This window comes from Cetorhinus maximus, chromosome 27, assembly GCF_964194155.1.
Source record: "Cetorhinus maximus chromosome 27, sCetMax3.hap1.1, whole genome shotgun sequence".
NCBI classification, from domain to species: domain Eukaryota; kingdom Metazoa; phylum Chordata; class Chondrichthyes; order Lamniformes; family Cetorhinidae; genus Cetorhinus; species Cetorhinus maximus.
In genome coordinates, this window is record NC_135905.1 from 8,760,849 (window position 1) to 8,773,262 (window position 12,414).

The following is a 12,414-nucleotide window of genomic DNA, read 5'->3' on the forward strand; positions in this document are numbered from 1 at the left end:
TAGAGGTAATTAGAATGGAGCAAGGCTGAACATAAAAGGTTCAGAGGGAAGTGAAATAGCAAATAAGAGAAGCAAAGAGGAAGTATGAAAAGAGACTGGCAGCTAACATAAAGGGAATCCCAAAGTCTTCTATAAGCATATAAATAGTAAAAGGGTGACAAAAGGAGGAGTAGGGCCAATTAGGGACTGAAAAGGGGATTTACCCATGGAGGCAGAAGGCAGAGCTGAAGTATTAAATGAATACTTTGCATCTGCCTTTACCAAAGAAGAAGATGTTACCCAGGCTATGGTGAAGGAGAGGGTAATTCACGCACTAGAAGGGTTTAATATTGATAAGGAGGAGGTATTGGATAGGTTATCTGTGCTTAAAGTTGATAAGACACCAGGACCAGATGAGATGTATCCAAGGATATGGACAGTGGACATTGCAAAGGCACTGGCCATTCATTTCCAGTCTTCCTTAAATTCAGGGATGGTTCCAGAGGACTGGAGAGTTGCAAACGTTACACCCTTGTCCAAAAAAAGGGTGTAAGGATAAGCCCAGCAATTACAGGCCAGTCAGTTTAACTTCAGTGGTGGGGAAACTTCTAGAAATAATAATTCAGGACAAAATTAATAGTCACATGGACAATTGTGGATTAATTAAGGAAAGTCAGCATGGATTCCTTAAGGGAAAATCATGTTTAACTAACTTGCTTGAGTTTTTTTGAAGAGGTAACAAGGAGGGTTGATGAGAGCAATGCAGTTGATGTGACATACATAGACTTCCAGAAGGCATTTGATACAGTGCCACACAACGGACTTGTGAGCAAAGTTATAGCTCATGGAATAAAAGGGAAAGTAGCAACATGGATATGAAATTGGCTGAGTGACGGAAACCAGAGAGTAGTGGTTAATGGATGTTTTTCAGGCTGGAGGAAGGTTTGTAGTGGAGTTCTCCAGGGGTCAGTGTTGGGACCCTTGCTCTTCCTGATATATAATGAACAAGGCCTTGGTGCACAGGGCACAATTACAAAACTTGGGGATGCTACGAACCTGGAAGCATTGTGAACTGTGAGGAGGATAGTGTAGATCTTCAAAAGGACATTGACAAGTTGGTGGAAGGAATGGACAGGTGACAGATTAAGTTCAATGCGGAGAAATGTGAATGTGATTCATTTTCGTAGGAAGAACGTGGAGAGACAGTATAAAATAAAGGGTGCAACTCTAAAGTGGGTGCAGGAACAGAGAGACCTGGGAGTGTATGTTCATGAGTCATTGAAGGTGGCAGGACAATTTGAGAGCGCGATTTAAAAAGCTTACACTATCCTAAGCTCTATTAATAAAGGCATAGAGTACAAGAGCAAGGAGATTATTTTGAACTTGTATAAGTCACTAGTTTGGCCTCAGCTGGGGTATTGTGTCCAATTCTGGGTGCTGCACTTTAGGAAACGTGAAGGCATTTTAGAATGTGCAAAAACATTTAAGGAGAATCATTCCAGGGTTAAGGAACTTCAGTTATGAAGATAGACTGGAGAAGTTGGGAGAAGAAAAGAAGTCTGAGATGAAATTTAATAGAGGTATTCAAAATCATGAGGGGTCTGGACAGAGTAGATAGGGAAAAACTGTTCCCATTCGCGAAAGGATCGAGAACGAGAGGGCACAGATTTAAGGTAATTTGCAAAAGAAGCAAAAGCAATAGCAAGTGGTTAGGGTCTGGAATGCATTGCCTGAGAGTGTGGTGGAGGCAGGTTCAGTCGAGACATTCAAGAGGGAATGAGATCATTATCTGAAAAGGAACAATGTGCAGTGTTATGGGGAGAAGGTGGGAGAATGGCATTAGGTGCAAAGCTCATTCGGAGAGTCAATGCAGACACGATGGGCTGAATGGACACCTTATGTTCGGTACAGATTCTGTGAAGTCTTTGCTGATGATCAATCAGAGCAGTGAAAGTAATTAGAAGGGAAATAATTGGAAGATGGACTGTTCATATCTATCAGGGTTGCATCTGATGCCGTTTTGTTCTAATGTTTGTATGTTTGTTGAGTCTAATCTCTGCCAGTGACACCTGGTTCTGTCTTCTTTACTCACAGGGTGTGGAGCCTGAGAGTTATCCAACACTGCAGCAATCCCTCAAGTTGGGCCAACCAACAGCCGACTCAGCCTACACCAACCACAGGTTATACAGAGGTAAATGATTGCGGAAAAGGACTATGAGCCAAACTATACAATGGGTCCTTCTCCTCATTTAGTCATAGATTGGATTACATAGCGGTTACAACTTTCGGACCAAACAGTCCAAGTTGGTGCTTACCTTCCACCCAAGAAACTAGTCCTGTTACCCTCCCTGTTCTCACATCCCTCCATCCTTTTTCCCTTCGTCCACCTATCCAATCTAATCATGGCATAGTTTCTGCTTCAACCACTTACTTTGGGAGTGACTTCCACAGTCTCATGATGCTTTGTGGAAGGAAGGATCATTTCCCCTCTGACCTTTGCCCTCAAGAGATGCATTCTGGCTACAATCACCTCCTAATCCAGCATTTTGATTTTCAACTGTGGGCAAATTCAAGCTGTTTAACTGGCCTGAGCTGAGGGAGTTTCCAAAAGTTTATCTACATGAATCATAGTGAAATGGATTAATTGGCTTGTGGAAAATGAGGCCAGGCTGCTGGAATATGAATATGTCTCACCAAAAAACTAGCAAAACTTGGCAATGAAGGATACCACCACAGCTTGTCTGAATTGGTCTCGACAACAACAAAAAACTACTGCGGATGCTGGAAATCCAAAACAAAAACAGAATTACCTGGAAAAACTCAGCAGGTCTGGCAGCATCGGCGGAGAAGAAAAGAGTTGACATTTTGAGTCCTCATGACTCTTCAACAGAACTGAGTAAAATTAGGAGAGGGGTGAAAAATAAACTGGTTTAAGATGGTGGGGACGGGGGGAGGTGGGGCGGTGGTGGGGGGAGAGAAGTTAGGGGGCAGGGGTGGTTGTAGGGACAAGCAAGCAGCGATAGGAGCAGATAATTAAAAGATGTCACAGACATCTACATTACAAGCCTACCGACTCCCACAGCTACCTCGACTACAGCTCCTCACACCCCGCTTCCTGTAAGGACTCCATCCCATTCTCTCAGTTCCTTTGCCTCCGTCGCATCTGTTCTGATGATGCTACCTTCAAAAACAGTTCCTCTGACATGTCCTCCTTCTTCCTTAACCGAGGTTTTCCACCCATGGTCGTTGACAGGGCTCTCAACCGTGTCCGGCCCATCTCCCGCGCATCCTCCCTCACGCCTTCTCCCCTCCCAGAAACATGATAGGGTCCCCCTTGACCTCACTTATCACCCCACCAGCCTCCGCATTCAAAGGATCATCCTCCGCCATTTCCACCAACTCCAGCATGATGCCACCACCAAACACATCTTCCCTTCACCCCCCCGCCGGCGGCATTCCGTAGGGATCATTCCCTCCGAGACACCCTGGTCCACTCCTCCATCACCCCCTACTCCTCAACCCCCACCTATGGCACCTCCCCATGTCCACGCAGAAGATGCAACACCTGCCCCTTCCCTTCCTCTCTCCTCACCGTCCAAGGGCCCAAACACTCCTTTCAAGTGAAGCAGCATTTCACTTGCATTTCCCCTAACTTAGTCTACTGCATTCGTTGCTCCCAATGCGGTCTCCTCTACATTGGAGAGACCAAACGTAAACTGGGCGACCGCTTTGCAGAACACCTGCAGTTTGTCCGCAAGAAAGACCCAAACCTCCCTGTCGCTTGCCATTTTAACACTCCACCCTGCTCCCTTGCCCACATGTCTGTCCTTGGCTTACTGCATTGTTCCAGTGAAGCCCAACGCAAACTGGAGGAACAGCACCTTATCTTCCGACTAGGCACTTTACAGCCTTCCGGACTGCATATTGAATTCAACAACTTTAGATCTTGAACTCCCTCCTCCATCCCCACCCCCTTTCCGTTTCTTCCCCCTCCCTTTTGTTTTTTCCAATAATTTATATAGATTTTTCTTTTCCCACCTATTTCCATTATTTTTAAATCTATACCTGTAATGCCCTGTCAGTCTTTCCACCCCACCCCCACTAGTGCTGTACCTTGAGTGTCCTGCCATCCATTCTTAATTAGCACATTCTCTTAGATAATATCACCACCTTTAACACCTCTTTGTTCCATTGTCTGTGACATCTTTTGATTATCTGCTCCTATCACTGCTTGCTTGTCCCTACAACCACCCCCGCCCCCCAACTTCTCTCCCCCCCCCCTCCCACCCCCCACCTTAAACTAGCTTATATTTCACCCCTCTCCTAATTTTACTCAGTTCTGTTGAAGGGTCATGAGGACTCGAAATGTCAACTCTTTTCTTCTCCGCCGATGCTGCCAGACCTGCTGAGTTTTTCCAGGTAATTCTGAATTGGCCTTGTATACCTTAAAATGGGACTCCAGTATTACTGGTTCTAGTGTTACTGGTTTTTACTGGGATTTGAAACTTTTGAACTGGTTTTTCTTTCTGGGTTATATGAAAGGTGAACGACATAGGGAACACATTGCAGATGGAATGTTAGATAGCAACCTGGAGTTTCGGTCAATCTGCCTGGAGGTAGGGGGCAGTGAGAACCTTTTCTCAGGAGGTTTAATGGCTCAGGTAGTGCCTATGATAGAGTGCTTCAGTGTTGTTTCCCTTCTAATTACTTTCACTGCTCTGGTTGATCATCAGCAAAGACTTCACAGAATGCATTCGTAAACTGACTGGATCGACAACCCAACCTGAAATTATTGACGTGTGTAAAGTTAAAAATTCTCTTGTCGCTGTGCGTATGGGATGCCTTACAAATCAACGTTTACATTCGGTGATACAACCAGCCCAAACCATGTCTGTGCAGCTAGGACATAACCCCAACACTAACAGCTCAATGAAAAGCTTCTTGACGTTGCCTTGGTTCAAATCCCCTGTCTCCACAATCACGGAAATAAGCTGATAAGATGATTAAAGGAATCAGTCATGTTTCAGTAGACAGTTTGTTGCATGGACTCAGTGGGCCGAGTGGCCATCTTCTGTGCCATAATGACTCAATGTTAGGTAGAATTAGGGGTCAAATCTCCAGTTGTGAAAAGGCAAAACTCAGTTGGATGTCAGGAGGGGGTTCTATTCCCAGTGAATAGTATGCCTGCCAAGTTGTGTAGTAAACACTAAATGCTGAATTCCTTCGAGTAAGAGCAGGGCCTGTTTTGGGCTGGGAGATCACCTCATACAAGTGTTATGGCATTAATCAAGGTCAGCATGCTCTCCTGGACCAGTTTCGATTGCCTAAAGGGTCTGGAGAGGAATTTTCCTAATTTGTTTCCTCTTTAATTGGCCTAGGTTTTATGGTCTTTTTTTTGCCTCTCCCACTTATTACATGGCTGGTTGGGGAGTGTATCTAATGTTTATACTCAGCTTGAAAAATAAACAGTTGCCCCCTACACTGGTTCAATTTAAAAATTCTAACCCCTGTTTTCAAATCTCTATATGGCCTCGCCCATCCCACTCTCTATAACTCCCTGTACCGCTCCAAAATCTCTGTGCTCCCCAATGCTGGCCTCTTGTGTATCCTCGACTCTTATCGCTCCACCATAGGTGCAGTACCTTCAGCTGCCTAGATCCTAAGCTCTGGAATTCTCTCCTTTAACCTCTTTGCTGCTGTCTCTCCTCCTTTAAGATGCTCCTTGAAACCTATTTATTTGATCTTTTTTTTTTAGCCAGCTGCCCTAATGTCTTCTTATGTGGCTTGGTTAGGGTTGGCAACCCCCCAGGATTGGCCTGAAGCCTCCAGGAATTGAAGACCAATCTCCCGGACACTGCAATCTTGGAGAAAAATCATTGGGACATTAAAAAAGATTTTTTTTTGCATTTTCTTTAAACATTTAGCAGATATAAAAACATTGAAAATAGGAAAGAAGAAGGCTGTTTGGCTGACAGTCAAGCATTATCCAATTGGGTATTGAGTCCAATTGGCATTGGAATGCAGTATGTCACAAGGATGGATGTGTTGGCTAGAGTGTGGGGGCAAGTCATGTGATGAATCTTCCAGGAATACATTTAATCATAGTTGGCAATCCTAGGCTCGGTGTCAAATTGTGTTTGAAAACACTCCTGTGAAGCACCTCGGGATGGCTAACAATGTTAAAGGTGCTACACAAATGCAAATTCTTGTTGTTGTGGTAGACAACAGTTAGCTGCTACCAAACTGGGGACTTGTGTGTCAAAAGTTCAAAACTGTCTCTTCATTTCACAGAATTGGTCAACCCTTCTTTTGGCAGTAATGCCTTTCAGATGACGAAGAAACTAATAGATAAGGTCGTTACCGTTAAGTAAGTATAATTTATTTCACAGGAATATTCTTTATAATGGTTCATGAGTTTAGGAAAAAATGTCCAGCCATACCCAAACTACCATCTCATCGTAATACCCAATGTACCCCTATAGTGCCATACCAATTACACCCACTAATTGGCATACTCACTATACTCATCTTATTGGCATGACGAATGTACCCCAATGTACCCCTTATATCATGTTATGATCATACTGAATATATCTTTTCATTATAATAGTCAATACACATTCTACCAGCCAACCAGTTACATCCCTCACTAAATGCACTCAATACATCCTTCACTGTCACAGCCAAATATAATCCATTGCTACACCAACCTGTGTGAGAATGGTAACATTGTAGTTATACTGCCAGACTAGTAAGCCAGAGATCTAGACTAATGATTTGGAAGCACGCAAGTTCAAATTCCACCATGGGATCTGGGGAATTTAAATTTAGTGAATTAAATAAATCTGGAATTAAGAAGTTGGCATATTGAAACATGTAGGATTCTGAGGGACCTTGACAGGGTGGGTGCTGAGAGGATGTTTCCCCACATGGGGAAATCTAGAATAGGAAGCAGAGTTTCAGAATATGGCATCATCCATTTAAGATGGAGATGAGGAGGAATTTCTTCTCTCAATGCGTCGTGGTTCTTTGGAATTCTCTAGCCGAGAGAGCTGTGGAGACTGAGTCATTGAATATATTCAAGGCTGAGATAGACAGATTCTTGAGCTATAGGGAAGTCAAGGGTTTTGGAGAACAGACAGGAAAGTGGATTGAGATCAGCCATGATCTTATTTAATGGCAGAGCAGACTTGGGGGGTTGTATGACCCACTCCTGCTCCTTTCTCTTATCACAAAACCACAGAATTTTAATGGCACAGAAGGGTGCCATTCGGTCCATTGTCTCTGCACTGGCTCTCCAAATGAGCATTATGACCTAGTGCCATTGCCCTATCTTTTCCCCATACCCATTATGTTCTTAAGTATTAGTAATAGTGACCATGTAACTATCGGACTGTCGTAAAAACCTATCTGGTTCGCTAATGTCCTTTGGGGGAAGCAAATCTGCCATCTTACCCAGTCTGGCCTCATTGTGACTCCAGACCCATGACAATGTGGGTTACTCTAAACTACCCTCTGGAACAGCCTAGCGAAACACACAGTTATACTCAGAATGGTGGTTCCCCATCAACAAGGTCAGTTAGGAATGGGCAATAAATGCTGGCCTTGTCAGCAATGCTTACATCCCATGAATGAATTTTTTTTTAAAAGATCTTAATTTATGGACCTTATACACACCTCTAATGGCATAGCCATTATACCCTTTAATTGATGTTTCCTAAATATCCCATTATGCCAAACTCAATATATCTTCTTACTTTTAAAATGCGGGGAGAGAAAAAAAAATCCCCCAGATGAAACCAAGCAGCCCCAAACAGAAATGGTGTGAAAGAATAAGGGACAGAATGAAGGAGCAGTGATAGCACATTGAAGGTAGACAGGGCACCTCTGATAGTTCAGTACATCAATCCTGACCCGGGAGAGAGAAGAAAACAGTCAGTCAGAGTTACCGCTCCTGATAACAATCCAGCCATCCCATTGCAAAGTGAGGGCATGCAGGTATTAGTTGAGAGCAGGAAGGGTCTTGGCTGTGATGCCCTCCACCTGTTGACACTCACTCTGAAGGCACATAGCTCATTTTTTGGATTGATCTTGCAGTTCGGTAGTGCCTTTCATGAACTTAGGACGTCCCAAAGCACTTTAGAACCAATTAAGTACTTTCATATTCATTGTTGTAATGTAGGAAACACAGCAACCAATTTGTGCACATCAAGCTCCCACAAACAGCAATGAAATAAATTACCAGGTAATCTTTTTTGCTGATATTGGTTGAGAGATAAATATTGACCAGGGCACTGGGAGAATTCTCCTGCTTTCCTTCGAAATAGCGGACGGGATCTTTTACGTCCACCTGAGAGGGCAGATGGGGTGGGGGGCCTCGGTTTAAAGTCTCATGTGATAGACAATAAAGAATGAATGGCCTCTTTGGCAAAGTGCCAGAGGGCTGCTGCACCTGTGGGACTGTATTGATAAAGGAGTCAGAGCCTTTGAGAGACGAGGGAGGAAAATGAGAGGAAAATAGAGGAGGAGAGAAATAAAAAATGTGTTGAAAGTTTGTCTCCTCCTCATCTGTGAGAAGCTCTTGTCTATAATAAGGTGTTTCTGTGACTCAGGGAGGAGGACATCCTACTCGCCATCCTTCGCCTCATGGAGTACGAGAGGGCTACAGTGGATGCCGAGGGAGCTATAGGCCTTGCTGCTGTGGTTGCTGGGAAACTACCAGAACTCAAAGGCAAACGGTAAGAGTTTCCCCAGAACGGCGGCACCAGCTTAGCTGCCGCTATGTATTACACATTGTTATTGAATGTTTCTCTGAAATCAGATAAAACTTCAGAATCCCTGTTGGAAAATTCAATCCAAATCTCCTGTGTAACTTTGTCCAATGTGGTGGCACCATAGTGTTATTGTTACTAGAATAGTAATCTAGAGACCCAGGGTAATGCTCTGGGGACCCAGGTTCAAATCCCATCACGGCAGATGGTGGAATTTGAATCCAATAAAAAGCGGGAATTAAAAGTCTAATGATGACTGTGAAACAAAATTATGGCTGTCACTAAAAACCCATCTAGTTCACTAATGTCCATTAGGGAAGAAAATCAGCTGTCCTTACCTGATCTGGCCTACATGTGACCCACAGCAATGTGGTTGACTTTTAAGGGCAATTGGGGATGGGTAATAAATGCTGGCTGTACTTCATCACACCAGGCACCACATTTAAAGTACGGCCATGCTCAGTGCTTCTAGCCCAGGACTGCAGCAAAGAGGACATGGCCCCGAAAGGCAAGAAGACTGCAGGCCTTGTGCGTCTTTTGGACGCTGTGGAGGCTTGCTGTGATGTCCTCTACTCCCGCTCTGGCCACAGGAGGAGCAGCTACATTACCATTTTGGCATGGTAGGCAATGGCAGTGATGATGCTGCCATCCAATGCAGATAGAGGATGAATGATCTCATCCGTGCAGCCAGGGTAAGGCAACCGTCTCATCACTCTAAACTCACACTCAAGCCCATCACACATTCACTGGCATTTCACTCACTGCCAGCTCAAGGGACATCACCACTTACACTCTCACACACACCCTCACATCTCCATCTGGCCTCATCTCCTCTGGCGACTGCCTCCTCAGCCCTCACCCTCTTGAGGCCACTTGCACAGATCAACATGTGCCCCCACACACATCCTGGGATACCCTCCTTCCCCAGCTCTTGTCCTGCAGCCCTTTCCCTTGCCTGAGGCCACTCCTCCCCCTTCCCCAAGCAAGACTTTGCCCTGCAGCCATTGAAAAGCCACCCAGTTGTAGCTGATCTGACAGATAGACACCCACCCGTGAGCCCCTCTAAAAGTGATGTGGTGCTGTCTGTGAAGCCTGGCACTGATGACTGCGAGTGCTGCCCGAAGCAGGGTAGGCAAACAAACCTTAAGGTCCCGAGAGAAGTGCAGCCCGCCAAGCAAACACCTTATAGACGTTGTGAAACACGTCGGCGAGTTTTCCCGCCAATATGGGCGGATGATTTAGGGTGGAGATGAGTCCGGTTGGCTGGCCTTATAAGGATATGCTGATGTATCACAGTGAGGTTCCCAATATCCGATGGTGGAGAATGCGGCCCACCATCGGCAGGTGGAGCGGATGATCACAAACTGGTTTCATGACGTCATGAAACCGATTTTTGACCTTCTTGCCATATGGTCCACTCATGCCACTGAACACACCCAATGCCAGCGGGCACGGAAAATCCCGGCCTGTGTGTTTAACGAAGCAGCATGTTGGCGAAGCAGCATGTTGGCGAAGCAGCTGGATTTAGTCGGGCAACTGAGGGTAATTTCCTTCCTGTGACACAATTTCATTGCCTTCCTAAGGCAATTGGAAAGCAAAAAGACTCATCACCTAGTTGGATGATGCTTGACTGTTAGCCAAACAGCCTTCCCTACCTCCCCCCCCACCCACCCCCACCACAATTTTAAATATTTTTTATATCTGGTAAAGAGGAATACTCAAACAAAGTGTTCTTGTCAGGGACCAGACCCTGAGATCAGGATTGTCCGCAAGAACTGTCAGTGACACAGGACAATACAACCTGAGACTGCTACCAACACAGGTTCATATTAATAGATGCCTGAGAACATGTTACACAATTTACACTAACACAATTTCAGGCGTCAATCTGAGTTTTGCTCTTATAGTTTAATGGACTCTCAGTTGGATTTCTACAAAGTGTTTACAGCACAGAAACAGGTCATTCAACCCATCAGATCCATTCCAGCACTTATGCTCCACATAAACCTCCTCCCAACCCTTTTCATCTAACCCTATCAGAATACCCAGCCATTCCTTTCTCCCTCATCTGCTTAGTTAGCTTCCCTTTAAATGTATCTGTGCTGTTCTAAGGTGGTCCAGCCAGTGACGCCTAAATCCCATGAATGAATAAAAAATATTGTACTTAACATTTCCCTGTTGTAGCAGTTCCACATTCTAACCACTCCCTGGGTGTTTCTCATGAATTCCCTACTGGATTTATCAGTGACTATCTGATATTTATTCTGTTCTAGTTCTGGTTTGGCCTGCAAGCAGAAACATCCTCTCCACGTCTTCCCTGTCAAACTCCCTTATCAATCACCACACCCTCAACTTCTCTCTCCCCACCCCCCCCCCCCCACCCCCCCCACCCCCCACCTTAAACCAGTTTATATTTCTCCTTTCTCCTAACTATGCTTCAGTTCTGCCGAAGGGCCATGAAGGCTCAAAACGTTAACTGATTTCTTCTCCGCCGATGCTGCCAGACCTGCTGAGTTTTTCCAGGTAATTCTGTTTTTGTTTTTGTTTTGGATTTCCAGCATCCGCAGTAGCTTTTAGCTTTTTGTTTTTATCCCTTATAATCATTATGGCCTCAGGTCACTCCTCAGCCTTCTCTTTTCTAGAGAAAAGCAGCTAGCCTGTTCAATCTTTTCTGATAGGTATGATCTCTCAGTTCTAATATCGTTCTAGTAAAATCATATTTTTCCTTCTCCAGTGCCTCTTTTCATAATATGGACACCAGAACAGCCCACAGTATTCCAAGAATGGTTTGGGCAAGGATCGATAAACAAGTTTAGTTTAACTTCTCTGCATTTCAGCTCCATCCCTCTTAAAATGATCCTCAGTACTTTGTTCACTTCTTTTGATGGCCTTATAAGCCTACTTTTATTAATTTGTGTATCAGTACCTCCTGATGCCTCTGCTCCTAAACCCCTTTTGAGCATTTATTTTTCACACAGTTTCCTTACTCTCCTCAATATGTACTCCCTCACATTTATCTATAATGAAGTTCATTTGCCAATTATATGTCCGTTCTGCAGAATATTAATGTCTTCCTGTGTTTTATCCCAATTCCTCTCTGTATGAACTACAGCATGACCTTCCCTTTGGAATCCATTTTCAATGAACTACAATATATTCCCTGTCTATAATTTCAAACTCTGAAAAGTTTTGATGTCTTTTGAGGTTTGTGTCAACCCTTTGTAGAATTTGTACCTAAATGTTTGTGTCTTTTTTGCAAATGCCTGCTCTTCCTGTGAGCTGTTAGTTTCTCCAGAGAGATAGCTAAGAGGCTGAGCCACTGTCTTGCCAGGCTCAGAGTTAGGGTTGCCAACTGTGATTAAGTGTGTTCCTGGAGGTTTCATCATGTGACTTGCCCACAGGGTCCAGCCATTAGTTGGCCAAAACATCCATCCTTGTGATGCATTGCCTTCCTAAGGCAGTTGGAAAGCAAAAAGACTCATCACCTAGTTGGATGATGCTTGACTGTCAGCCCAACAGCCTTCCCTACCTCCCCCCCCCGACCCACACCCACCACAATTTTAAATATATTTTTATATCTGGTAAAGAGGAATACTCAAACAAAATTTTAAAAAACTATCTTTTTAAAATGTCCCTATGATTTTTCTCCAGGGTTGCACACAGC

At 44.4% G+C, this 12,414-nt stretch overlaps 1 protein-coding gene across 1 annotated transcript in view; it reads left to right on the forward strand.

The window, feature by feature from the left end:
• LOC144668533 (L-threonine ammonia-lyase) overlaps nucleotides 1–12,414 on the forward strand; it is a 58,429-nt gene that overhangs the window by 26,433 nt on the left and 19,582 nt on the right. The window contains exons 6-8 of the mRNA XM_078530664.1: nucleotides 2,074–2,170; nucleotides 6,271–6,346; nucleotides 8,592–8,717. Coding sequence (XP_078386790.1) covers nucleotides 2,074–2,170; nucleotides 6,271–6,346; nucleotides 8,592–8,717 — 299 coding nt within the window. The remainder of the gene's footprint in view (nucleotides 1–2,073; nucleotides 2,171–6,270; nucleotides 6,347–8,591; nucleotides 8,718–12,414) is intronic.